General features: G+C 40.7%; 3 protein-coding genes across 13 annotated transcripts; 2 read left to right on the plus strand and 1 right to left on the minus strand.

Moving 5' to 3' along the window:
* The first annotated feature begins 359 nt into the window (after positions 1-359).
* On the plus strand, positions 360-4,744 carry LOC115753988 (calmodulin-binding receptor-like cytoplasmic kinase 3). Of its 4 annotated transcripts, none has more exons than XM_048277048.1 (8): positions 360-1,228; positions 1,465-1,754; positions 1,883-2,128; positions 2,277-2,557; positions 3,257-3,422; positions 3,503-3,592; positions 3,815-4,113; positions 4,203-4,744. In XM_048277048.1, exons 2-8 carry the CDS (start codon positions 1,481-1,483, stop codon positions 4,410-4,412), a joined length of 1,566 nt encoding a protein of 521 aa, XP_048133005.1. In that variant the 5' UTR covers positions 360-1,228; positions 1,465-1,480; the 3' UTR covers positions 4,413-4,744. The 4 variants fall into 4 exon arrangements, with proteins under 4 accessions (XP_048133005.1, XP_048133004.1, XP_048133006.1 ...); XM_048277047.1 differs by having other exon boundaries at positions 362-1,228; positions 1,406-1,754; XM_048277049.1 differs by having other exon boundaries at positions 362-917; positions 1,008-1,754.
* A 410-nt stretch (positions 4,745-5,154) lies between these two features.
* On the minus strand, positions 5,155-9,914 carry LOC115753986 (putative chloride channel-like protein CLC-g). 7 transcript variants are annotated; one of them, XM_048277035.1, is made up of 8 exons: positions 9,446-9,914; positions 9,082-9,282; positions 8,469-8,646; positions 8,176-8,232; positions 7,656-7,918; positions 7,198-7,467; positions 5,965-7,093; positions 5,155-5,491 (listed from the first exon to the last, which is right to left on the minus strand). In XM_048277035.1, exons 1-8 carry the CDS (start codon positions 9,583-9,585, stop codon positions 5,483-5,485), a joined length of 2,247 nt encoding a protein of 748 aa, XP_048132992.1. In that variant the 5' UTR covers positions 9,586-9,914; the 3' UTR covers positions 5,155-5,482. The 7 variants fall into 7 exon arrangements, with proteins under 7 accessions (XP_048132992.1, XP_048132991.1, XP_048132996.1 ...); XM_048277034.1 differs by having other exon boundaries at positions 5,155-5,537; positions 9,446-9,908; XM_048277039.1 differs by lacking the exon at positions 9,446-9,914 and adding an exon at positions 8,929-8,968 and having other exon boundaries at positions 5,155-5,537; positions 9,082-9,211.
* A 5,909-nt stretch (positions 9,915-15,823) lies between these two features.
* LOC115754008 (synaptotagmin-5) lies at positions 15,824-22,695 on the plus strand. 2 transcript variants are annotated; one of them, XM_030692902.2, is made up of 13 exons: positions 15,824-16,278; positions 16,385-16,485; positions 16,602-16,656; positions 16,740-16,860; positions 17,548-17,669; positions 18,095-18,196; positions 18,627-18,701; positions 18,789-18,868; positions 19,493-19,643; positions 19,726-19,956; positions 20,473-20,769; positions 21,087-21,200; positions 22,110-22,695. In XM_030692902.2, the coding sequence occupies exons 1-13, from the start codon at positions 16,174-16,176 to the stop codon at positions 22,254-22,256; spliced, it is 1,701 nt and encodes a 566-aa protein (XP_030548762.1). In that variant the 5' UTR covers positions 15,824-16,173; the 3' UTR covers positions 22,257-22,695. The 2 variants fall into 2 exon arrangements, with proteins under 2 accessions (XP_030548762.1, XP_030548761.1); XM_030692901.2 differs by having other exon boundaries at positions 15,825-16,278; positions 16,385-16,489; positions 16,606-16,656.
* The last annotated feature ends 1,111 nt before the right edge of the window (positions 22,696-23,806 follow it).

A 23,806-nucleotide genomic window follows, 5' to 3' on the forward strand; every position in this document is an offset into this window, starting at 1 on the left:
TTGGGTAAAACACAGCTGGAGGTGGGCCATGATGGGATATTTTTGCGGTCACCTCCTTCAGTTCACAAGAACAGGGAAGGAAAATCGTTGGTCAAATCGTACGTTACGTGATCTTGTGAGACAACTTAGCGAAAGAGAAAAATTCAATTGGACGAACTATTTTCTTTTTTTCAAGAAAATCAATAAAGAATTTCTTTTTGTCGATTCTATCCCTGAATGTGCCTGAAGTTTAGCCAGAAGGAAATGCTAAAAGCGGCTGGGCAATCAATCAATCAGTTCTTGGCAAGATGTGGCCCCATTAAAAACAAACCCAGATGCCACTGAAGAGGCCATTCAAGCAAAGCAAGCGACCCCAAGAGCGGTCAAAATTGTCCAACCTGAGAGGAACTGTTCGAAATGTCTCCGTGTACTTGTATGGCCTTGGAGGGTGGAGACGGCCAATGCGTTACATCATCGTCTACCTCTGTCAGGCCGGTCGCGTGAAGCTTTCCCTTTTAATTCTTCACCCCCTTATAAAAAGGGTAAGCAGACAAACGTCCCACGGCAGAGAGGCTTTGTCTCAAGCTTCAGCCGCCTTTACTTTCTTTTGGGGGGGGAACTTTCCAGGTTGGTGCTTCCTTTGTTTATTTAACTCTTGCGAATGATGGGAGATCAAGGTAAGTGGCATCTCACAAGGGTTTGGTTGTTGGTATTCTGTGGGAGGTTAGGAACTTGGAGGGGTTGATGATTGGAGCTTGTACAAATCTTGTCCTTCAATCTTCTGATCAGTGTTTGGGTTGTGTCTTCTGCGTAATTCCCCCGTCTGGGTCTGGAGTAAAGTCTATGCTTTTGGGGTGAAGGAGGAGGGGGAGGAGGAACTTTTGGCAACTCTGGGATGCTGGATTAAGTTCAAACGTTTGGAGATTGTGGAGAGTGAGGTCAGGAAGTTGTTTCTCTTTACCCTTATGAAGATAGGTTTTTGCAAGTGGACATGTAAGGATTTGATGTAATTATGGTGTCCCATCCAGAAGTGCTGCAAGAATTTCTGGGTTGTAAAGCACATGAAGCAGGTTATCGGCTTTGCTTTTGTATTGGGTCTCAATCATTTTGTGGTTTTGTGAATTGCGTTTTCGGAGGCATCTAATTGATGCGAAGTTATGGCGAGAAATTGAACCGAGTGTTTTCGGAGCCTTGGAGTTTTGCTGCCAGTGAAACTTGTGTTGTTTCTTCAAAGCCTCAACTTCAGCGGGTGTGGCTATTAGCTTTCAGCTCCTTCCTTCTCTTCTCTCTATGCTTGAAGTTGAATCTCTATGCAATTTGAAGATTTCTGATGCTGTAAAATGGTCATGAGCACTTGAATTACCTGATAAGGGAACCTAAAGCCCTAATTATACTCTTGGTTATTGGGTTCATTGATCTTTCGTAGTTTGGATTGTCTGCTCGAGATATGGAGATGTTAGATGCCGTTGTAATTATCTATTGAAGGTAGAGGCTTTGATTTATGTATTATTCGACGATGGCAATAGCCGCAACTATACTCCTGCTGCTGCCACAATTGCTGAGGATAGCTGCCACTGATTTCCACTTGAAGTCGAAGGTTTGTGGCTCTGATCGACTGGAATATGCAAGTTATTCTGGTAGTGAATTCTTTTACATTAATGAAGAGATAGTAGACCAAACTCAGTTCTGCAATGCCCTCAAATATCACTATGAGGATGGTTGTGACCTTGAGGATTACCCTGGACCTAATTGCTCTGGGATTAATCTTTCTCTAGGTATGGATTTAATATTTGGGATGTGCTTGTAAGTGCTTGAGACTTATTGAACTGTCTTATGTGCAACGAATTTAGAGGCTCATTGTTACCAAATTCTCATCTTTGTTTCCTTTTATGGTTTCTGAGAGGGTCAGTTCGAACGCATTTTCATGGAGGAAGAAAGTTTTTGCAGACAGAAGTTAGTGTGGACAAAGTTGTTGAACAGAGCCAAGAGAAAGAAGAGAAGAAAAGTCGGAACTTTCCTTTAACCCATAAAAGCGTCAGCTTGGTCGTACCTGGAGTTTTAGCTCTATCTTGTGTTTTAGTATGTCCCTGCTTATACAGAAAAAAGAAAGAAGCTGCTCAGACAGTCCTTCCAAAGGATATGAATTCAGGTAATTCCTTAGATATTGTTGGACCGGAAAAAAATTCTTCATATAGAATTCTCATGCTCGTCTATGACTAGAGTGAGTGCTCAATTTGATAGCAAAATCAAATTCTTCAGTGGGTTGGTTAGAAATAAAGAGTTTTTGTTCGTTTCAGTAAATTCTACTCCCTTATCGGAAGAGAGTTCTGCTCCTGAAAAGGTTTCTCCGCCCGAAAAGATTCCAGGGAGTCCACTTCGGGTGCCGCCTAGTCCATCCAGATTTTCCATGTCCCCAAAACTCAGTAGACTTGGATCGTTGCATCTCAGTTTAAATCAAATCTTGAAAGCTACTCGCAATTTTTCTCCCTCGATGCAAATAGGAGAAGGGGGATTCGGAACTGTGTATAAGGCACAATTAGAAGGTGGGCAGTTTGTTGCCATAAAACGAGCAAAGAAGGTGAGTGGCATTGCTGATTTCCCCTCTATAATTGACTCTGCTGGTGCCCAATTTTGATGAACCACTTTTATGCTGATATCACCAAAAGAGTCCTGTAGGTTAAGTATGTTTAATTCCAGATAACATAGTTTTCTGCAAATTATGTTTTGAAGTGTTAATTATCTCATTACATGATGCATCGTGCATTTTCCAAAAGAGTCCAGAAGGTTTAAGAATTTTTATTATACAGAACATAGTTTCCTGCAACACTCTGGTTTATTCTTTGAAGAATTTAATTATCTCATCATACGATGCATGCATTTTCCAGAAGATAATTGCACGAAATGGTTGACTCCTCCTCACTACTCATAGAAATGGGCTCGTTGTCTGTGCATGCTAGGATCATCTCTCGTTCGTTAGGTAGACTAGACAAGTAAATTCCCATTTTATAATTTGTCAGAGTAGGACTGTTTGGTTGTTTGATATTTTGGGTCCGGTTCTCCTTCATTGTGATTTATTGTGTTTTCTTGACAAGATCAAGTCACCATTACATTATCCAATCTGCATTTTTGGTTTAAATTGCGGCCAAAATGCGTCTCAACTTTAGAATGGGAAAATAGGTTATACCACTTCCCATGTAATGTGAAGTATGAATTGGGTTTTGGATGATGGGCGCGAGAGCAATCTCTGGACATTTTCAGTTGCATACCTTCTGTGCAGGAACACTTTGAGAGTTTGCGAACTGAATTTAGCTGTGAAGTTCAGCTTCTTTCAAAAATTGATCACCGAAGTCTGGTGAAGCTACTTGGTTATATCGAGAAAGGAAACGAGCGTCTTATTATCACAGAGTATTTGCCAAATGGGACTCTTAGAGAACATTTGGATGGTGAGATTACTGACTGTGAAAGCCATCTCTTTCCTCTGGGCAGAGTAAGATTGCAGGCATCTGACTTGACTTTACTGTAGGTCAACATGGGAGAATCCTCGATTTTAATCAAAGGCTCGAAGTTGCAATTGATGTTGCTCATGGTTTGACTTATCTGCACTTATACTCAGGTGAAGAGACTTCCCTTCTTGTGCCTGTTTCCGAAACCCTCATCAGCAAATTACTCCTTTTTTCGTGAAGCATGTTGAACGATCACATCATGCTGTGAGCAGAAACCTGTTTGTACCGTGTACTGTTTCATCGTCCCGAAAGCTTCGCGGCAAGTTGAAAACTTCTTAAACCCACATTTAACAGCCTTCCTTCTCCTTGTTTCATTTTATCGTGCTCTGCAGAGAAGCAAATTATCCACCGAGACGTGAAGTCATCCAACATTCTTTTGACTGATAGTATGAGGGCTAAGGTGGCAGATTTTGGATTTGCAAGGCTAGGTGCGGGCGACACTGATAAAACTCATGTCTCCACCAAAGTTAAAGGCACAGTAGGTTATCTTGACCCAGAGTACATGAGAACCTATCAGCTCACCACCAAAAGCGATGTGTACTCTTTCGGGATCTTGCTCATAGAGATCCTAACTGGACGTCGTCCTGTTGATGCAAGGAAGCCAGTTGATGAACGGGTGACAATTAGATGGGTAAGCAAAAACTCACTCCTGCAGGTGGAACATAAATTCGTTTTCTCTTGAGATTCGGTGGCATAGCCAATGTTTCATTACATGTGCAGGCCTTCAGGAAGTTCAACGAAGGGAACGTCGTGGACCTCATGGACCCAAGAATGGAGCAAAGAGTGGATAGAGATATTCTGATGAGGATTTTTAGTTTGGCTTTTCAGTGTGCCGCGCCCGGACGATCAGATCGGCCCGACATGAATGTCGTGGGAGAAGAGTTGTGGGGGATAAGGGTGGACTATCTCAAGAGTGTGAGGGGAGGGTAGTGAGAGTCAGTGCTCAAATAGGTGCGTGTCTGCTACACGCGTTCAGATAAATTGTTCATTTTCGAGACACATCGGATGATTATGCTTGTCTCTCTAGTTTGTTACCCCAAGAAAGCTTCATTTGGAGTCTTAAGACTCATGACAATTTCATTTCTTCCTTGTTTTGGGATCACAGTTCACTCTCTCTCTCTTCATACATCATATGCAAATGTCTGTGTGGTGGTATGTAAGTTTAGGGATCTTGTTCTATTGAAGTGTCCTGGCAGGATCTGTCATTAGTAAAATACAGTGACAGTTCTAGCGGTCTTATTAATTTGTTCTTGTTTGCTCTACCTGATCTTCACAATACCTGGAATGGTCTTTCCTCCTCTTTTATGTCACCAATCAGTTCTTATTTGTTAAGAGTGATAAAACTTCGGATGGAAGGCACGATCTTGGCCCTTCATTTCGCAAAGCCTTTGGATTACAGCTCTTGGCACTAAAGGAGTTGAGAGTCCCTCTGTTTCAATCTCTCCTTGGTGTCACCCAAAGCATGAACCTTCCTAATCACACTGCTTCACCAGCTAGCCCCAACATGAATTGTGCTCTCAAAGGCTATCAGCTCATTGAGACGTTTGAGAGCGCCCTTTATTTTGTGATTATCCTCGTGAAAAGTACGAGGCTAAAACCGCACTCGAGTGACAAGGTGAAGCCTCTTCTTTTAGGCACCTAATGCGATAATTTGGCCAGATCATGAGAAGTATAACAACTGAACTTATAGCTTTCACTACCTTTCAAGCAGCAATGTTTCCAACATCTCAAGTTAGAGGGGGGGCATTCAACTATGGTGATATGCAGTGAAATACTATGCCCGGACATGTCTAGTACAGCAGGAGGATTTAAGCCGATACACTATCTGCTTGAAGCTATCAGTTGCATAGGCTGTGCGATCAGACCCCTTCTCAAATAGTGATCAAGTGATTTTCTATCTTCAAATGCGAGATTGTCATGCTAAAACGGATTTAGCCAACGAGGGGATGTCAATCTCCATCTTTTCCATCTGCTCCTTGTCCATGCCGGGTGCAAGCTTATCATGTCTTCTGGCATGAAATCGTGTCTCGTCAATATCCCCACCACAGGTGATCTCTGAAATACGATTTTAGTTGAGTTCGTGAATGATATATGAGCAGCAAGAAAACGAGTTTCATTCGTACTTAATCCAACATGAACAGGCACCGGGGAAACAGAATTCGACAATCAGAGAGAGGTACGGACAAGGAAATGATAAGGGGTTATTGTTCATAGACATTATAAACAAATGCAGATGTAGCCGAAGAGCACACCACCAAACTAGTCCACAAAAAGGAAACAGAACAGATTGTTCCAAACTAAAAGAACATCTGGGTGAGAAGCTAGACAAGCTAACTCAGGAGGTCAATAATGAAAACATGTTCAAACAAGTTTCGAACCACGTGGTTGCATCATCATATTCGAGTGAAAGGAGTTATACAGGTTTAGCGATAGTCCCAGTATCACGGGTTCGCAGATAATTGTTAAGAAATAAAGAACTTACCCGCTTGATCTTCGGAATCACTAGCAGGTGTCTCAAACCAACTTGACGGAAAAGTATGAGAGCTTTCGCTAGTGACATCGTTTCCACGACTGTGTAAGGCGAAGCATTAGTGAATGGATGCAAATCCAAGAACATGTTCTCCTCCTCCTCGGTAACGACTATGTCCTGTATCTTGTTGGCATTTCCCGATCCCTTCTTTGCAAAATCAACTACTGAGAACTGCTCAGAGACATCGATGCCTGTTGGCTCTGGAGAGGACAGGAAGGCCTTCTTCTTTAGTAGTTCGATGAGATGCGCTCGCAGTATCAGACCGTACAAGACGGGGGATCCTGAAACCGGAGGCTCATCAATCACTGGGAAACCATTATGTATCGTGGTTCTGAGCACGTGTACAACATTTCCAACCTTCTCGATGCCGTGAAATAGCTGGAGCGGGCCTTTCACCACATCACCGACAGTTAGTTGTCTCATGAATGGTTTGGCATGAGCTTCGAGAAATGGGAACCCTTTTGCCTTCATGATAAGGTCGTAGATGTTGCTATCAAAGGCATCTGCGACTGTCTTCGAAACTAGAAGAACCAGCATCATTAGTGGCAACAATAGCAGGTTATTTGTCAATTCCAGGAGGATTACGCACGCTGAAACCGTCGTTCGCATTGTTCCACCGAGAAAGGAAGCAGCACCAAGCACAGCAAAAAGACCGCGATTAAGAGTTGAGTGAGAACCAACTAACATTCCAATGAAACGTCCATAAGATGCGCCTGTCACAATCACTGGTACAAAGAGGCCAGTGGGAGCCACGATGCCATAGCTAAATATGCCAAGGAAAAAGCAGATGCCAAAAAAGATGAGTATAGACGAATACTGGAATTCATCATTTGTGCCTTTGCTAAAAAGATTTCTGATTGCGTCGTCATTTGTGTTAAAGATGAGGCTGGCAAGATCGTTGTAGTGCCCAGGAGGACATTGGAACTGCTTGTAGCTCCCAGATTGTCCTATCGTAGGACAGGGCTCCTCGGCATCGGCTGGACATGGTAGACAAGATGCAAGCCACGGTAATCCGAATAAGAGACAGGATGTGAAGATGGAAATGGAGCAAGCAAGTAAAATCTTGTACCCACTACATTTCCTGGAAAGACAAATCGTAAGAACATGAAGTGAGCTCTTCGACTTTACCGTCTCAGGTGAATTCCTTAAAAGGTTAACAGTGAAAATCATCATTTAGGATCTTACCGGTTGATGACGTTGTAGACTCGAAGAACCTTATCCAGCAAGAAATTATACAAGCTGCCGAATAAGCCCCCTAGAACACCAAGGAGGAGAACTGGTGGGACATCCCATAGGTGATACGAGATATCTGTCGAAGTGACATTGTACATTATTAACCCGCCTTTACCAAATGGCCCACATTTTCCACTTTCGCAGAACTCAATCAGCGCTCCTAGTATCATCAGTACTATAGCTGTCGTAAAGAAGGCCCTCCACAGAAGGGCACTTCTCCACCTGCAAATTCACATTCACAGTTCTCCAGTAAACTCAAATTATTAGACATTCACAGTTAGTAACAATGAAGCTATCCGTGATTATATATGATAAACTCCTTGGTTAATCATCAGGTGAATTGTTTGTTATATCTCTAAATCACCGTCTTAAGGAGGCATACTCAATTACAGCGAGATGGATCAATATACCAAGATGCCATCTCTTCGAGGGCAAACAGCAACCCACCAACTGGGGCACGAAAAGCAGCAGCGATTCCAGCAGCTGATCCGCATGCGATGAGATCTCTTCTGTCCCTGTCGTTTTTTAAAAACTGCAGCCATGACCAAGTCCAGCCATATTTCTTTGACCTGCCCTGACCAAGCAGCGAAGCAACACATGCACCGGTATGCACCATAGGTCCAGCCTTTCCCACAATAAGAGATGAGGACACAGCGGAGATGCTTCCAATTATCTGTCGGTGAGGACCAACATGTGGTGAGACTATTGTTCACTTAAGAACTCCCATAGATAAAAACATTGTGCTTTGTGATGTTATAGACGAAGCTTAAAGTTCTAGATTGTCCAAACGGACAAAAAGTATAGTCAAAGAACGGAAAACTGCCTTCCCCTATATGGCCATAGCTGGGGAATTAATTAACACTGAACATAAGAAAATGGCAAACCCGGAAAGTTAGATGGGCTAAAAATTCGAATGAAATCAGTGCAAACCATCACATTCCAACAATTTGAAGAAGGTTCATAGAGGCATCTACTCTTCAGAAAGAGCTAGAAAGAAAAACACCAAAATCACAATCTGAGTTGGAGGCTGCCAATGGGGCAACCACAGCTCAAACCAGAATCAACAGCTTTACGCAGCACTAGTGCAATTATTGAGCACTGCAATACATATGTCATGTTAATGATGATGCATTGCAGACTTCAAGGAGAAGATAGGAAAAAAGGATAATCAAGTATGAATGTGCAACTTCACAATCAGACACGACTAAGTACCCTTATATCACCTTAACAAACAATGTCTTCAGTGAAAAAATTCCTGGCGCATCCACGCCATTCAGATAAGCCTTTACTTCTGGTATACCCGATCCGGCAGCTGCTGGCGATACAGAAGCCGTGATGAGCACAGAAAACAAGGTAAGCATAAGGTTGGATGCCCAAAAAACAACAAAAGCCATCACAAACCTGCAAATGATCACAGAGTTTCACCATAAGATTCTCCTCGCTGCCACAAGGTAGAAGAAAAAAATTTCAACCCACTTAAATACTCAGATCCTTTTCTCTTATTGGGTAGTTTGATTCTAGAAAAGACCAAATAAAGAAGATGAACCTCTTTTCAATCATGTCTTCCAATTAACTAAAGAGCATGTCTGTTCGGCTTCTCAGAAGTATTCCTAAAAGCTCCGTTGTGCCCATATTAACCACGAAAACAATGTGATGACATAGTCGACCAAAGCTTCGCATAACCTTATCAAGCCTCTCCAGCTAGGTACACCATTCGACAACACTAGAAACCAATAATTGACATACAATAAGTCCGATTAATGTTGATGTCGAAAAGGCAACCAGACTGGCATGGAATTGTGAATAGGCACAGAGCAGAATTGACAGGACCCTTACCTCCGAGCCAACATCATATTCGAAGTTACCACGAACTTAACGCCCGCAATATTTTCAACTGCGAGATTGTTGCAAAACCCAACAAGGCTAACAATCCCACCAATCAAGAAACACAACAGCCACTTCAAGAGCACATACTGAAATATCTGGACCGTCCCTCTGGTCCTCCAATCTTGCTTAAAGAAATCATTCTCTGAGATCCTGCATTCAAACCCCTTTTGCCAAATTCAGCATAAACACAAACCGCTTCAGTCCCCTCAAATCTGATCACTCAGTTTTCTTTAGGCAAAAAGATTTAACAAAAAATGGCTACATTTTTTACCCCTCCTATCTTGCAAGAGAAGGGAATGGAAGGGAAGCTTACTCATAATCAAGACTCTCAATGGGGCACAAGTTGGCTCCAACAATGGCTACTTGGGACGCGGACCTTGCAAGGGATGGTTTCTCGGAGGAAAGTAGAGGGTGAGTCTGGGATTCATCGTCTCCATTGGCCTCAATAGACATTTGCCCTCTCTCTCTCTCTCTCTCTCTCTCTTTGCTTCTCAACTTCAATTCAGTTGTGAAGAGCACGCCTTCTGGTTTTTTTGATGAAGAGATGTGTGGAAAATGTCGAGTGCTCAGATGATTTTGTCTGTCAGAGAGAGAGCACAGAGGACGACGAAGACAGCGATGTAAAGTGAAGTGAAGAACTGAGGTAGTTGGAGCAAGACCAGTTGTTTGGCATAGTGCGGGGAGAGAGAGAGAGATTCTGTGCTAGAAGAGGACATCAAAGAAGTGGCAGTTGTTCGGACATCAATTTTAGGCATACAACGAAACATATATGTCTACTACTCATATAATTTACACTCAACTCAATGTTTTCCAGACTCATGTTAGCAATACTTACGGGCTAAACCAAAGGAAAATGAACCTCACACAAGAAAATGCAAGATAAGTTCTTTTGAGTTGGTTGGTTTCGTCTATATGCGTAACATCGTTTGTACTTTTTTGATGAGTTACTAGATATATGATATTCCGTGAAGACTAGTGTTTTTACCGAATCGGATATAAATCGTGAGATCTGTTGAACCCCATCATTGCGGGCCCTCTCAAATTCCCTTGAGTTGGACGGTTCGAACCCGATCTGCACATAGGAATCATAATGTCCTTACAATTCGGTGTGGCTGGCAGTAGTACTTTGGTGGGGACATTGACGACATGGTACCTTGAAGAAGCTCGGGACTGCAGTTTCTGTTCTTTTTGGACTGTCTTGCATGAAAACCAGAGAAGGGAAAGTGCCCGGTACCTTCTCAAGCTACTCGCCCCATGCGCAGACGAAAAGCACTTCACTTCGTTTCCATCTGCACTCCCGAGTCCTCCCTTTGTTATAAAGAATGTGACTGACGCATGGTCATGCGAAAGGTCACCCGTCACCGTTGTACATTGTAGTGTATATTTTAAATTTTTTTTATCTGTACTATCTCTAACTTTCCTATCTGGAACTCTACTTCTTTGTAGCGTCCCCACCCCCAATCCTTGTACCACCGAATCGCATACCTATTGGCTTTTAGATACTTTTCAAGAAGCATACAATGATGCACTATGGAACAATCGATGAGTATAAAATTTATCCAACTTTTTATTTGATCCTTACACTTGAATCTTCTAGGAGGATACTACTTTTATGAATTTTTGAAGAAACACTTAAATTTCCTTAGTAACATTGGAATATCATTGTTCATTATCAATAATAATTTATGTCTAACCCTCGTAAATGTTCTCTATTGATTTGGGATTCTTGGCATAAGTCTTAGTGAGTCTTGATTTTTCTATATCTAGGAAGAATTATCCAAAAAGTCTTAAACCTATTGCAATTGTGCCGATTCAGTCTTTAACCTTTTGCATTTGTGTCAATTCCGTTCATCCGGCCAATTTTAGTCTGAAATCGCTGACATGGTGTTGCCATGTCAATTTTTGATGATATTATAATATGTTTTATTTGTACTCTTTTATGGCGAGGCCGACCTCACTATCATTGTTCGAGGTCGAGCCTACGGTGTGGCCGACCTTGCACGGGGCATGCGAGACTTGCCCTCGCCAATGGCCGGCGGGGGCGAGCCTCGCCCGAGGCAAGCAAGTCGCTAGCCCTCCCCTCTAGCCGAGTCTTGAACCTTGACGACGGGCTGGAGGTTGAAGAAGATAGGGAAGGAAAAAAAAATAAAATAAAAAATTATTAAAATTGCCACATTAGCATTGATAGTGCCACGTTAGCGATTTCCAACCAATTTTGGTTGGATGGACCGAATTGGCACAAATGCAAAAGATGGATGACTGAATTGGCACAAACAATATTTATGACCGAATTGACACAATTGCAATATCTTTAGGACTTCTTTTTGTTGTTGTTGTAATTCTCCCCTATATCTCTAACTTGATTTTCTGTTTGATGCTTCATTTCTATTTAGAGGAGGAAATACTCTTCAGTAACAACAGCATCATATGGCTTCTTTACATTTTTCAGGTGATTTCTATTTTGGTTCATTTCACAGTATACTTTATTTTCGTCCTTTAAATAACGAGGCTTAGTTTTGTTTGTTGCAATACGATACGTTTCCATCCATCCAAATTGATGATCAAAATGTCAAGTGACACGGCTTTTATCTCTTTAGATATTATGCAATTGGGTCATATAAGGTACATATAACTTCACGTTATGTCGGACAAATGAGTTTTTGGATGATTTTAACACGAATAAACCTTTTTTTTTTGGGTCAAAAAACACGAATAAACTTTACTTTTAACTTTTGTCTATTACTTTCTTTCTTTTTTTGATCTTTGAGATTTATTTTTAGTCTGTATAAACACCTTAAGTTTTTAAAAGTGCATGAATATCAGTATTGTGAATTTTCTTTTTATTTTTCAAAGTTTAGAATATTTTTCTTTTCTCGTCATTTTGACGGGAAAGGCATTAATTACACTTAACTCAACATTGGGATTACTTCGTAAAATATGATCATTAACTTATTCATGTGCAAATCAGGGGACTTTTAGGCCTTGTTTGGTAACAATTTCATTCTCAGAAATAGTTTCCGAGGAGAAATGATTTTTTTATTCTATTCTCGGGATCGGTTTTTGAGCAAAAGAACTTATTTGATAACCGTACAAAATTCATATTCTTAGATTAAATAAAGAACGAAAATGTGTTTGGTATGACCCTAAAAATTTATATTTTCAATTTTTTTTATTTTAATTATAAAAATATGAGTGGAGGTGGTAGGGACCGGTGACGACGGCGGCTATCGCCGATCATCGGTGGTGGGGAGCGGCGGGCAATCGGTGATGGCTGCGATCGGTGACCGACGGCGGTTATCTACAATCAACATTGGCGACCGATGGAGGCGATTGGCGGTGGTGGAGATAGGCGGCGGCGATCGGCGATTAGTGTCGATGGTGGGGGTGGAGATCGGTTGTAGCGACCGGCGGTGGTGATTGGGGATTGATGGTGGGGGCGACCGGTGGTAGCGGCGGCGATTGGCGGTGGTAGAGGCCAATGGCGATCGGCGGCGGCAGAAACCGACGGCTATGGCGATCGGCGACCGACGGTGGTGGCGAGGACCGACAGTGGACTTGTGGTTGTAGCGACGAATATTAAGTTACACTGGGCATATTTTTCGAAAATGATATTGTTTCTATTCTTTTTTTTTTTTGCTCTGCACATTGTTTCTCTTTGAGTGAGCTAGCTTCTTGAAATTGTTCCCAGAAACAAAGAAGCAATGTTTTTTTTTTCTTGGTTCAATTCTGTTTGTTTTCGGGAATATAAAAATTACCAAACGGGTTTTTGTTCTTTATCCATTCCCGAAAACAAAACAATAAGAAATGAGAGAAAATGAAGCGTTACCAAATTAAGAATCTGGAGTATCCTTTTGTAACTAACTAATTGATGCAGAATTGAATTTATAGGGAGATTACATCTTAATTCAACATCCTTGCATTTTGTATTTACTATCGTGTTAATGAAAATTGTGGTCGTAATCCCTACCTGTCTGATGTTTATCTTATTAGGAATCTAATTAAGTTCACCGGAAACACCGTAAATATTTAGTGTTATTGCAACATATTGAGATTATTGAGTTATTACCAAGATTTGGCGTTTTCTTCCCATTTCCTCTGTCTTGTCCGTTGCTTTCTTTCCTTTCTTGTTGTCCTATCTTTCTTCCAATCCTGCAATTCTCGTCTGTCTTTTGTTCCGTCGAAAAGTAAATGACAAGGATTTAAAAGGTACGAACACTAATAGAGGCAATCAAGGCTGGCCACTTTAATTTCAAGGAAGTAGAAAATAAAATATAATATGCAAGAGCCATGGGGTTCTTTGATTGACTGGGGATAATTTACAAAGAATACAATGTAACTGGTTATGACCCACAATCCACGGTTACAAGTGGTTATTGAATATGAAAAAGATAAACTTTACAATCCTATCACCGGAACAAATAACGCCCTAATTCTAGTTGCGGTTATAAGAAGTGACAGTAACACTCATCTCCAGGGGTGTCAAAACTGAACCGAACAGAAAATTTGTGCATTTTGATTGAGTTCGATTTTTGGTTCTGTGAATTGAAAAATATCCATTCTTTTTTTTTTGGGGGGGTCAGTTCATTTCAATTTGGTTCAGTTAATCGAATTAAACTGAAAATGTCTTTTTTAATTTTTATTTATTTTTCCTTTTTTTTGCTTTGGTGACTGAGGGCAACGAAGCTCTTGCGTCCCCTCGCAGACGAACTACATGAGTTCAACGATTCGGCCATGTTCATAAGAAAAGCATACCTCTCGTCATACCAGTGTTGCCGAAGCTTTGAAGCTCGAAGCTCGGGGGCTGCGGGGATCGACCCAGATGTTCCTTCTCGATGGAGAACTGATTATTCCATCTGGGTACTGAGAATCCGGTGATTTCGGAGCTGGGTTCCGATTTTCTTGAGAAACTGCGTCACCCACAGAGACCTCGGCGTCTTGCCGAGGTAGGAGGAGAAGGGCATAGTCCCCGTGCGGTGCGTACGCGTGATATAGATAGAGAGAGATACTGAGATATACGAGATTGATGTCATTTCGGTCGGTGTCCGTGCGGCGGCGCGCCGGCCAGAGGCGGTAGGTCTGCGGCGGGGACTTGGGGAGTGTGTGCCTTTTTGGGTTGGGTGGGCTCGCGACTCGGGGAAAAGAGCAGAAGCCAAGGCTTTTATTTTTCGGGCCTAATAGTAGCGGGCCTTTATTGAAACAGAACCAAGATCCGGCCCGAAAATTTACCGAATTTTCGGGCCGGGTCGGGCCTTTTTGACAGGCCTAATCGGGGTTAACTTATCCCAACAAATATGGCACAGAGAGAAAGAAGATTAAAGAAAACGACAGTAGGATGTCCACTAGTGACAACAATTGACAACTTGGTTGCCTTACTGTGCCAACTATTCTGTGGGACCCTGGATTATTATCCTTTTGAGCAATCTGCTTCTTGAACTTATTATCTGTTCACATTGGCCCTTTTTGTCAAAAACTTGGACGCATATGCCGACACGGCAATCCTTTTCAGTTTACTATTTTTTTTTGTCAAAAATACCTATAAGGGTCAAGTACACTTTTAGGCATCTAAGTTCTAGCATTTGTTCAATTTGGTCCTTTAACTTTAATTTAGTGCGATTGAGCCTTCAAACTTTCTAGACTGAAGCAATTTGGTCCTCCAACTTCTGTTGGTGCAATTAAAATCATCTATCTCTCTTGATAAGTCCAATTAAATCCTTTATCTACCTTCCAGAATCGATGGTGCCGAATTAAGATTTCTTCATTCTAGTTTTTCGCGTCATGTTTTCTGCTCATTTGGCACCAAACTAGCATTTCCTTTTGCTTTCTCTCCCTTAAGAGTGATCGACGGAAGATTTGATTGCAAGAATTGAGAAAGTTGGAAAACTTGCTGCACAAAATGAAAACTAGAGAATCCAATCACACACAAAAAAACAGTTAGGCTACTTGAGTGAATAAATCAAAAACTAAAAAGACTAAACCGCGAAGAAACCGAAACTTAAACTTCTTTTATTTCACGAGAAATGAATTGAAAAATAATTAGTCAATGGAAAATATTTCATTATTGACAATAATCTATGTCCGAATATTTTCGTGGACGGTGAAAATATTTTTCGTTCATTCATTTGTATAAGAGATATGAAAATTATTTTCTTGCAAATAATTGCTTATATCGCTTAAAATAAATAACCACTGAAATTTTTTTCGATAAAAATTTTAGTCTAAATCTTTTCTTAAACAATGAAATATAATTTTTCGTTAATTAATTTTCGTAAGCGATTTAAACAATAATTTTCAAATTTAAATTATTTATTTTCTCGAACGTTGAAATCTTCTATTAATCCAATCCAATGGAAAATCTTTTCAGGTGATAATATAAAATGAAATCTGAACAAATTGAGGACGAGACCAGAAAAAAGAAATTGTTTTCAGATTTCCAAGCACAAGATTTATTCTTTTAAGGCGGGCTTCCCAGAAATCCACGAGTTGGGTCACACGCGCGTGAGATCTTACCTGGACCGGGCAAACAAATCCTACCTGTCGGTAATGTGGGACCCAGATGTTGGTCCCACCTTATCTACGGTCAGCAGCTCGGTCCGACACTGTAGCTTGCCGACCTGGTGCCGCGTCAATGGCGAATCACCTGAATCGGACAGGTCAACTTTCACTTTTGGGTGTCGGCTAGAGGAGAGGAGACCGGTAGCTTTCGCTTCCATTTGAACCTTCGGGGATTGCCGCAAACAACGATGTCTCCGCCTCCCGCACCATCCCCGTCTTCTTGATTTCAACGCCCCACCGAAAAAGCAAAATGGGGTTTGAAACTTAAACCCCGCTAAGTCTTCTGCAATCTTCTGCTGATGGCGTGTTTAATGTAGATTTTAGCCAGACAACATCAATCTGACCCCAAAGTTGGAACTTTTCGCAACACTCCTTTTTTGGGTCTCACCAAAAGAGCAAGAACGAAGAAAAATATTTGTCTTTTCACCTGGGAAGACCCAAATCTGAGACGGCGAGGTTGTGCCTTGCTCGTTTGGTGAATTTGATTCAATGGGTTTCGTTCTCGGGCTCGTGCTCGGGATCACTGTGGGACTCGCTCTCATCATCGGGTTCGTGAAATCGGAGAATGCCCGATCCAGGCGTCGCTCTCAGCTCGTCAGTAGTTGCAGCTCTTTCCCGATCTTTGTGCTGTTGATTCCTTGCTTATATCTTCTGATTATTGAAGTGGGCTTGTACGTTGCTTGGTTTTTTTGTTTATCAGGCCACTGCTGTTGCGGCTTTTTCCAGGTTGACAGTGGAGGATACAAGGAAGATCTTGCCAGCTGATTTTTACCCTTCTTGGGTCGTCTTCGCTCAGAGCCAGAAGTTGAGTTTCTTTCTCTTAACTTTTCCTACATTTAGCTCCTTGATCATGCGTCCTTTGTGTGGTCTCTGGTTTGCTTGAGTTAGGTTTACTGATTCGACCATATCGTGCTTCTACAGTTGAACTGGCTCAATTCTCACCTGACCAAGATCTGGCCTTATGTTAATGAGGTAGCGTTTCTAGGTCTCGCTGTTTATTCCCTTTTCTTGGCAAGAGTTGTTTCTTATGAGGTGGTGGGGTTCTGCTGTTGTAGGCAGCATCTGAGCTGATAAAGGCTAGTGTTGAGCCCATTTTGGTACAATACACGCCTATTATATTATCATCCCTGAAATTCTCCAAGTTCACTCTGGGTACCGTGGCTCCACAGTTTACAGGTGGGTTAATCCGACTTTCTCTTTAGAACTTGGTGTTGCATACCCTGTTTTAGTCGTGCCTTATCCGATCAGTGTGACCTATTTACCTTTAAGATGGCATGCGATAAAGCAAGAATTATTCTTATTTGAAATGAATGCTTTCATCTTCCAGTAGCCAACTGCTCCGTATTTACAACTTTAGAGCTTGCAGTCCTGTACTTTATCCGAAGGCATCATTCTTAGCTTTCATCTTAGTCATCCAAAAACACCATAACCAAGAGTTGCATAAATTTTTCTTGATTCCTCAGCCACAACATTCTTTTGGACATTCTCAGAGTTGGACCATAATTTTACATACATTTGATTATGAGGCCTGAGGATTTGATAGAGAAAGATGTCTTTTTGAGACTAGTGCTGCATCATATTCAATGCTCGAGATATGTTATTGTCACTTACATCTACATTGGCTTCTGCAATGATGGGGATATTGTTCAGCTTGTTGGTAATGCGATTCATGACAACGGATGAACACTAGCTCATCTTCTTGCTACTTTTTCTCCAGTAGGAAGAGGCTTTTGATGTTATTTGTCTATAAGCAGATAGCATAAAGACCGCTGGTGATGAGTGAAATGTAGACAGGGGAATATATCTTGAATCTGTTGGTAAGAGTTGCAAATCACATATCTGATCACGGATGCTTCCTTCCAGGAGTTTCAATTATTGAAGATGGGGGCGACGGTGTGACTATGGAGTTGGAGATGAATTGGGATGGAAATCCAAGCATTGTACTCGACATAAACACTAGAATTGGAGTAGCACTACCTGTGCAGGTAATTTTCATGTGTTTGCTGAAAGTTGTTTTTCAAGGGTTCGCTTTTAAAATTTTTTGCTGATCAACCATACTGGTAACATCCCTACCATCCTAATTTTAAGGCTTATTCTTTAGGTGCGTTTCCTAAGAAATTTCCATTTGGCAGTGCTACATTTGCCGCAGTTAACAATTGCATAGAATAGAGATCTTATAAGAAGTTTCTACTTACTATTACAAATGATTATACAAATGTTTTAATGTAAAATTTGATGAGTAATTTGAACTTACTTTCTTGTCACATCGAATATGACGTGATTATGAGTGTATCATGATTATGCATGTCAATAAGTTGCTTATTGTCTCTTTGGTGTCTTTTAGTTTAGGAGATTGAGATTCATGATTTGAGTGTTGTTAGAAATTGATCAAATTTTTTCTTTTGAGTAGGTAAAGAACATTGGATTTACGGGGGTTTTTAGGTTGATCTTTAAGCCGCTTGTGGATGAGTTTCCTTGCTTCGGAGCTGTCTGTTTTTCTCTCAGACAAAAGGTACAGCATCTTCCTTTTTATCCTTCTTTCTGCTGATGATATGATGATTGCAAGTTCCCTTTTAAAACTTCATCTATCCATCTGGAGATGTATTTCGCCAGACCAAGATAATCTAGTTTTCGTTGTCCAGTAAGATAACCTGCTTCTTTATGTTGTGGCCAAAATGATAATCTGATCCAATCTATAATCCAGTTGATCTGGATTGGTGCTATGTTTTTGTTTCCTTATGTTAAGTGGTTGTGCATCTTCTGTTAATACTGCACTGGATGTGTGCCAGTTAGTTACACAACTTCCTGCTATGGATGACTCTCTCTCCTCCCCCCCCCTCTCACACGCAAGCACAAATTTAATTGTTCTATTCTAATGTTAGGCATTTCCCATATGAAGGGTAATATGCATGATCCCACTCATTCTAATCCTCAACTTGCAGAAGAAGCTGGATTTCACATTAAAGGTCGTGGGTGGAGACATGTCTACAATTCCAGGAATCTCCTCTGCGATTGAGGTTAGCCAAATTTTCTCCTTTTCTATTCTGTAAGTACCTCCTGTGCCATTGGGGCTGGATGAGTTACGGCTGATAATGTTTTCCCAGGACACGATACGTGATGCTGTTGAAGATTCAATTACATGGCCTATCAGGAAGGTTATTCCTATACTGCCAGGGGATTATAGGTATGTGAACACACTGAGAAGCACGGTTTAACATATGATTACACAAATTCTCTGCTGCCACCACTTCATGCTTATTTCGCATTCATGTTGGAGAGAAGTGCTGTGTGCAAACTAAGATGATGAGGAAAATAGGGATGATTCACCACCTGTTAAGATACATGATGGACCAGATTAAGAAAGTGGTGAATATGGGAAAGCCCAGGATATGTGAAGCAAATTGAGATGTAGAAAAAATTTACTGAACTATAAGTTTTGTTCATTTACTGGTTTTCCTTCGTCAGAATGATGAACCTCATGAGGACTTGCCAAGATATGAAGTGCTTTTAGTGTAAGTAGAAGTGTGTTTAAATAGCAGGTAACAGAGCAATCTCCTTAGGACAGGAATGATTAGAATAGCAGTTGGACCATCCCTTACCAGCTTTTGGTAACAGAATAATCTCCTTATGAGAGGAATGGTTAGAATAGCAGTTGGAACATCCCTTAACAGAATAATCTACTTGTGCAGTATAGCTGTTATTGTAATTTTAATGTCATGTGGATAGCATATTGGTTCTTTGGAAACAAGCTTGCAAAATTTTCATGTTTTGTCCCTATGCTAGGAGGTTAATGCTTTTTCTTGTTCAGTGACCTAGAGTTAAAGCCTGTTGGCATGTTGGAAGTGAAACTTGTCCAAGCGAAGGATTTAACAAACAAGGACCTCATTGGGAAATCCGATCCTTACGCAGTGTTGTATGTCAGGCCTCTTCGTGATAGGATGAAAAAGAGCAAAACAATTGTGAGTTCCTTAGCAGTTGCTTGGTCCCTGAACTCTTTAATTTTCGAAAATAACAGTGGAAGAACTTTTTTTTTTTTCCCAGAACAATGAGTTGAATCCAGTCTGGAATGAACACTTCGAATTCATTATTGAGGATGCATCCACTCAGCACTTGGTGGTAAAAATATACGATGACGAGGGATTTCAGGCGTCTGAGTTTATTGGGTGTGCTCAAGTACAGCTAAAGGACCTTGAACCAGGTAGAGTGAAGGATGTGTGGTTGAAGCTGGTCAAAGACTTGGAAGTCCAAAGAGATAATAAATACAGGGGGGAGGTGAGAATACAGGTTTTTTGGTAAAAGTTGCATAGTCCTTTCTTTTTTCTTTACTCTACTCTTCGACCTTTATAGACCCATATCTATTTTTTGTTCCTTCCACCTTTTCTACCCTCTAGCCATAATATAAGGAGAAAATGGTATAGTGTAAATAAAGGAACTTCCTCTATAAACCCAAGTAGAATTGCATTTAATTTGGCTGCCTAGCACACTTCTTGGTTTCTTCATCATTGTCTCTCGAATCGGCCTGGCTGTTTTCGAATTTCATAGTGCTGGAAAACTCGTATAGATGCCCATCCTCTCGAGCAATTTTCTGGATGTTGAAGAAATAGCAGTTCCACTGGCTACAAAATCAATGTGACACTACTTGTGGGAAGTGCTGTCCATGTAATTAGGACTAACTTTTATGTATTGCCATAATGGTTTTCCTCTTCTCTTTTCTGTATCAGGGGTTTAACATGTTGTTTCTTGCAGAAATGAATTATTTATCTCCTTCTGTTTATGCTCAAAACTTAGGTGCATTTGGAGTTGCTGTACTGTCCCAATGGGATGGAGAATGGTTTTATCAATCCGTTCAAGCGCGACATTTCAATGACCTCTTTGGAGAGGGTTCTAACGGGTGGAGCGAATGGTTTTCAAGTTACTGAAAATGGAAATGGTGTTATACCAAAAAAGAGGGATGTTATTGTCAGAGGAGTTCTTTGTATCACTGTGATATCCGCCGAAGATTTACCACCTACAGATCTGATGGGCAAAGCAGACCCGTATGTCGTAGTGAGCATGAAAAAATCCGGGATGAGAAATAAAACCAGGGTCAGATTTTCCTCAGGATTGTATAAATTTCCTGTTTGCTTTTAACCTTCAATAAATACCTTTGGATTGTCGCTTAAAAAAGCCATTGACTTTTCTACTTGTACATGGAATCCCTTATTCTTTTGATGAATATAAGATCTGGTTCTGTGAAGAATTTATGCTTTAATCTTCATGTTCTGCCATGTAAATACAAATAAACAGTAAAACCTTCATCAACTTAGAAAATCCAGGCCAATAGGGTAATTCCAGACAGAAGAGATTGTCTTGTTTTGCTTTCTATTTTTTTCAAGCTTCTAACAAGGACTCTTGTTTTTCAGGTCGTGAATGACAGTTTGAACCCTGTTTGGAATCAGACATTTGACTTTGTCGTAGAAGATGGCTTACATGAAATGCTGATTCTTGAAATCTGGGATCACGACACATTTGGGAAGGTAATACTGCTCTTTTCTATTGTTTCCCTTTTTATTATAAGGATCAAAAGAGCAATTTTTGTTTCTGAACAATAACCAGAGGAAGAGAATCACCCCTTCTAAGGATCAGTTTTACTTGCGCTTTATTTGGTCATAGCTTTGGATTCACTAGCTCTATCTTGTCATTATCTAAATTTCCAGATGATATTTAGATAAATTTGAGCAGGAGGTGATACTTCACATAGATTTGATAGCACAGAATTCTAGTTTCAGCTTCGTATTTTCAACATTATGTTTAATAATGGGCCATAGGGTAGATGGAGCCAATTACTCATCTAAGAATTGATACATATGTATCTTCATTTGCTTCATTGTTGGATAAAAAAACCATAGATTTCTCAGCTGGTTTCATCATGGGTGCCCCTTATCCGAAACCTGCTGCAGTAATTGACACCTTCCACTATAAGTTATTTGAAGAAGATAGGTATCCGTTCCCTTTGCCAACTTATACATGGCAAAACAATCTGCATGTGTGAATTCCGATATATCGCTGTATTAAATTGGAGGATATATTATTGCGTGTCTATTCTCCCTGCCTTGAAGAGTCTCAAAGCATTCTACCATGAACGGAACCGAGTCACGTTTTCTTATTGTGCATAGATTCTTGCACATGTATAGATAATCTATGGAGGACTATGTAGGTTCTAATGTTGAAATTTGATTCATATATGGTTGTTCTCATATTGCATTGTTCTACTTGGAAGGTGATGTGAATTAGCTGACTGGCGTGTTCTGATGCTATGACATGCATTGTAGTTTTAGTGGTGTTTGTCACAACGGAGTAGCTTTGTCAGAATAAATTCTGGTCTTAGTTCTTTGAGCACGCGGTTTGAAGCATTTAATATTCCCGTTTTCTCATCGATTGTGTAGGATTACATGGGAAGATGCATATTGACGCTGACTCGAGTCATATTGGAAGGGGAATACAAAGACAGCATCCCCATGGATGAAGCCAAATCTGGAAAACTGAATTTGCACCTCAAGTGGATGCCACAGCCGATTTACCGGGACTCATGATATACTTCTCCATCCTGTGTGAGGGATCAGAAATTTTTGTCCTCTGGGACAATAAGCTTCCCAGACAGGTAAATGAAGAAAATAGCGGCAATCATTTAGTGGTAACCTGATCAATAAAGCATGTGGTCGAGGGGGCTGAGGGAGCTAACAGTATACTGGTGTAAATAATCTCTTTAGGAAAAAACTGGTATCTTGTAGATTGCCATGTTTCCGTGGAAATACATAGACAGGTCGGAGAAAAATAGCGAGATTTTGAGACCCCATACCACGACTGAACGGCTTTCATTTTTGTCTAAGTTATTGTTGTTTTATTCTGGTAACTATACCTTCCTTTGTGTTAGGGGATCCAAATTGTATACTAAAAGGCAAGAGGCTTGTCAGCCTGTGACCTATTTTCTTTCCCCTTCTCACCAAAATCCGGGGTTCACATTTTTCATTCGACCTTGAAAGTGTGTTGGATTGTGGTTGACAGGCTATGGACAGCGTCTCTTTGGAGTGTCGCTTTTCTTTTTTCCCCTGCTCTCTTGGAAGAGATTGACAGCTCAAGAGGGAAATTTCGCCATACTTCATAAAGACGAGAACAGTACAAAGAAGAGACTATTGTCCATAGCTTGTGAACCGCATCCTTCTTTTACTTATTTAGCTATTCCTAAGGGCAGTCCTAGTTTAATGAGAAAGTTAAAGGGCGCGCATGTCAACATTTTTGTTTCGTAAATCAATTTCTGGTCAGAAGTTGATTTCTCTACTTCTGCTTCAGAAGTTCATTTCTAATTAGAAAAAAGCGTTTGATAGCAATACAAAATTTCTACTTCTGGAATATAAATTGATTTGGTAATGGTTGAAAATTTATACTTCATAAAATATTATTAACAAAATCTTCTATAAAAAATTATTGTCGGCGGCTAAAAATTTCTACATCATTTTTTATATTTTCAAAAATAAAAATTATTGTTTATTTTTGCTCCAGTGATGGTGACTTGACGGCGGCGGTGACGGTCGGCGTTGGCGGTCGGGGGCCGTCACGGACGATGATGGTTGGCGATGGTTGGCGAAGGCCGGCGGTTGGCGATGGTGGGCGTCGACAACGGACTCGTGTTGGGGAGAGAGAAGAGTTGAAAATGAAAAGAGATCGAAATGAGAGAGATATTGATATTGAGAAATTTCTAAGAAGTAACTTTTTTTAAATTCTACAATTGGCTCTAAAGCAATTTCATAAGTTGAAATTTGTTTAGAAGTAGAAATGTAATGTTGCGTAACTAAATGGATTTTCGCTTTAGAAATTACATTACTAAACGGATTTAAGCTCCAAAAGAACTTCTAGAGCAAAAATTTATTTCCAAAAGTGTTACAATGCGTGCAGCTAAACTCTTTTTGTTCTTGAGGGAAGAGGTTCCTTTCATAGGCAAAGAATTGGAAGGACATTTGGTGATGGAGTCTAAATAGTTGTTCCGAGTCCTGATCTAAACTCCTGTCCTTTTTAGTTCGGTTGCTTTCTCTCCCGGAGCAGCTTTCCTTATGGTTAATATTTATCTTGTATCCCATTTCGGATA

Source organism: Rhodamnia argentea, chromosome 4, assembly GCF_020921035.1.
Source record: "Rhodamnia argentea isolate NSW1041297 chromosome 4, ASM2092103v1, whole genome shotgun sequence".
Taxonomy (NCBI): domain Eukaryota; kingdom Viridiplantae; phylum Streptophyta; class Magnoliopsida; order Myrtales; family Myrtaceae; genus Rhodamnia; species Rhodamnia argentea.

Excerpts from the sequence above, each read along its gene's own strand:
- LOC115753988 (XM_048277048.1), top strand. The coding sequence starts at position 1,481 with ATGTATTATTCGACGATGGCAATAGCCGCAACTATACTCCTGCTGCTG. Across the intron at positions 1,755-1,882 it reads TGGGATTAATCTTTCTCTAG|GGTCAGTTCGAACGCATTTT; the intron begins GTATGGATTTAA and ends GGTTTCTGAGAG. Across the intron at positions 2,129-2,276 it reads TCCAAAGGATATGAATTCAG|TAAATTCTACTCCCTTATCG; the intron begins GTAATTCCTTAG and ends TGTTCGTTTCAG.
- LOC115753986 (XM_048277034.1), bottom strand. The coding sequence starts at position 9,585 with ATGTCTATTGAGGCCAATGGAGACGATGAATCCCAGACTCACCCTCTA. Across the intron at positions 8,647-9,081 it reads AATATGATGTTGGCTCGGAG|GTTTGTGATGGCTTTTGTTG; the intron begins GTAAGGGTCCTG and ends GATCATTTGCAG. Across the intron at positions 7,094-7,197 it reads GTCTACAACGTCATCAACCG|GAAATGTAGTGGGTACAAGA; the intron begins GTAAGATCCTAA and ends TTGTCTTTCCAG.
- LOC115754008 (XM_030692902.2), top strand. The coding sequence starts at position 16,174 with ATGGGTTTCGTTCTCGGGCTCGTGCTCGGGATCACTGTGGGACTCGCT. Across the intron at positions 16,486-16,601 it reads GTCGTCTTCGCTCAGAGCCA|ACAGTTGAACTGGCTCAATT; the intron begins GAAGTTGAGTTT and ends TATCGTGCTTCT. Across the intron at positions 19,957-20,472 it reads ATAATAAATACAGGGGGGAG|GTGCATTTGGAGTTGCTGTA; the intron begins GTGAGAATACAG and ends CTCAAAACTTAG.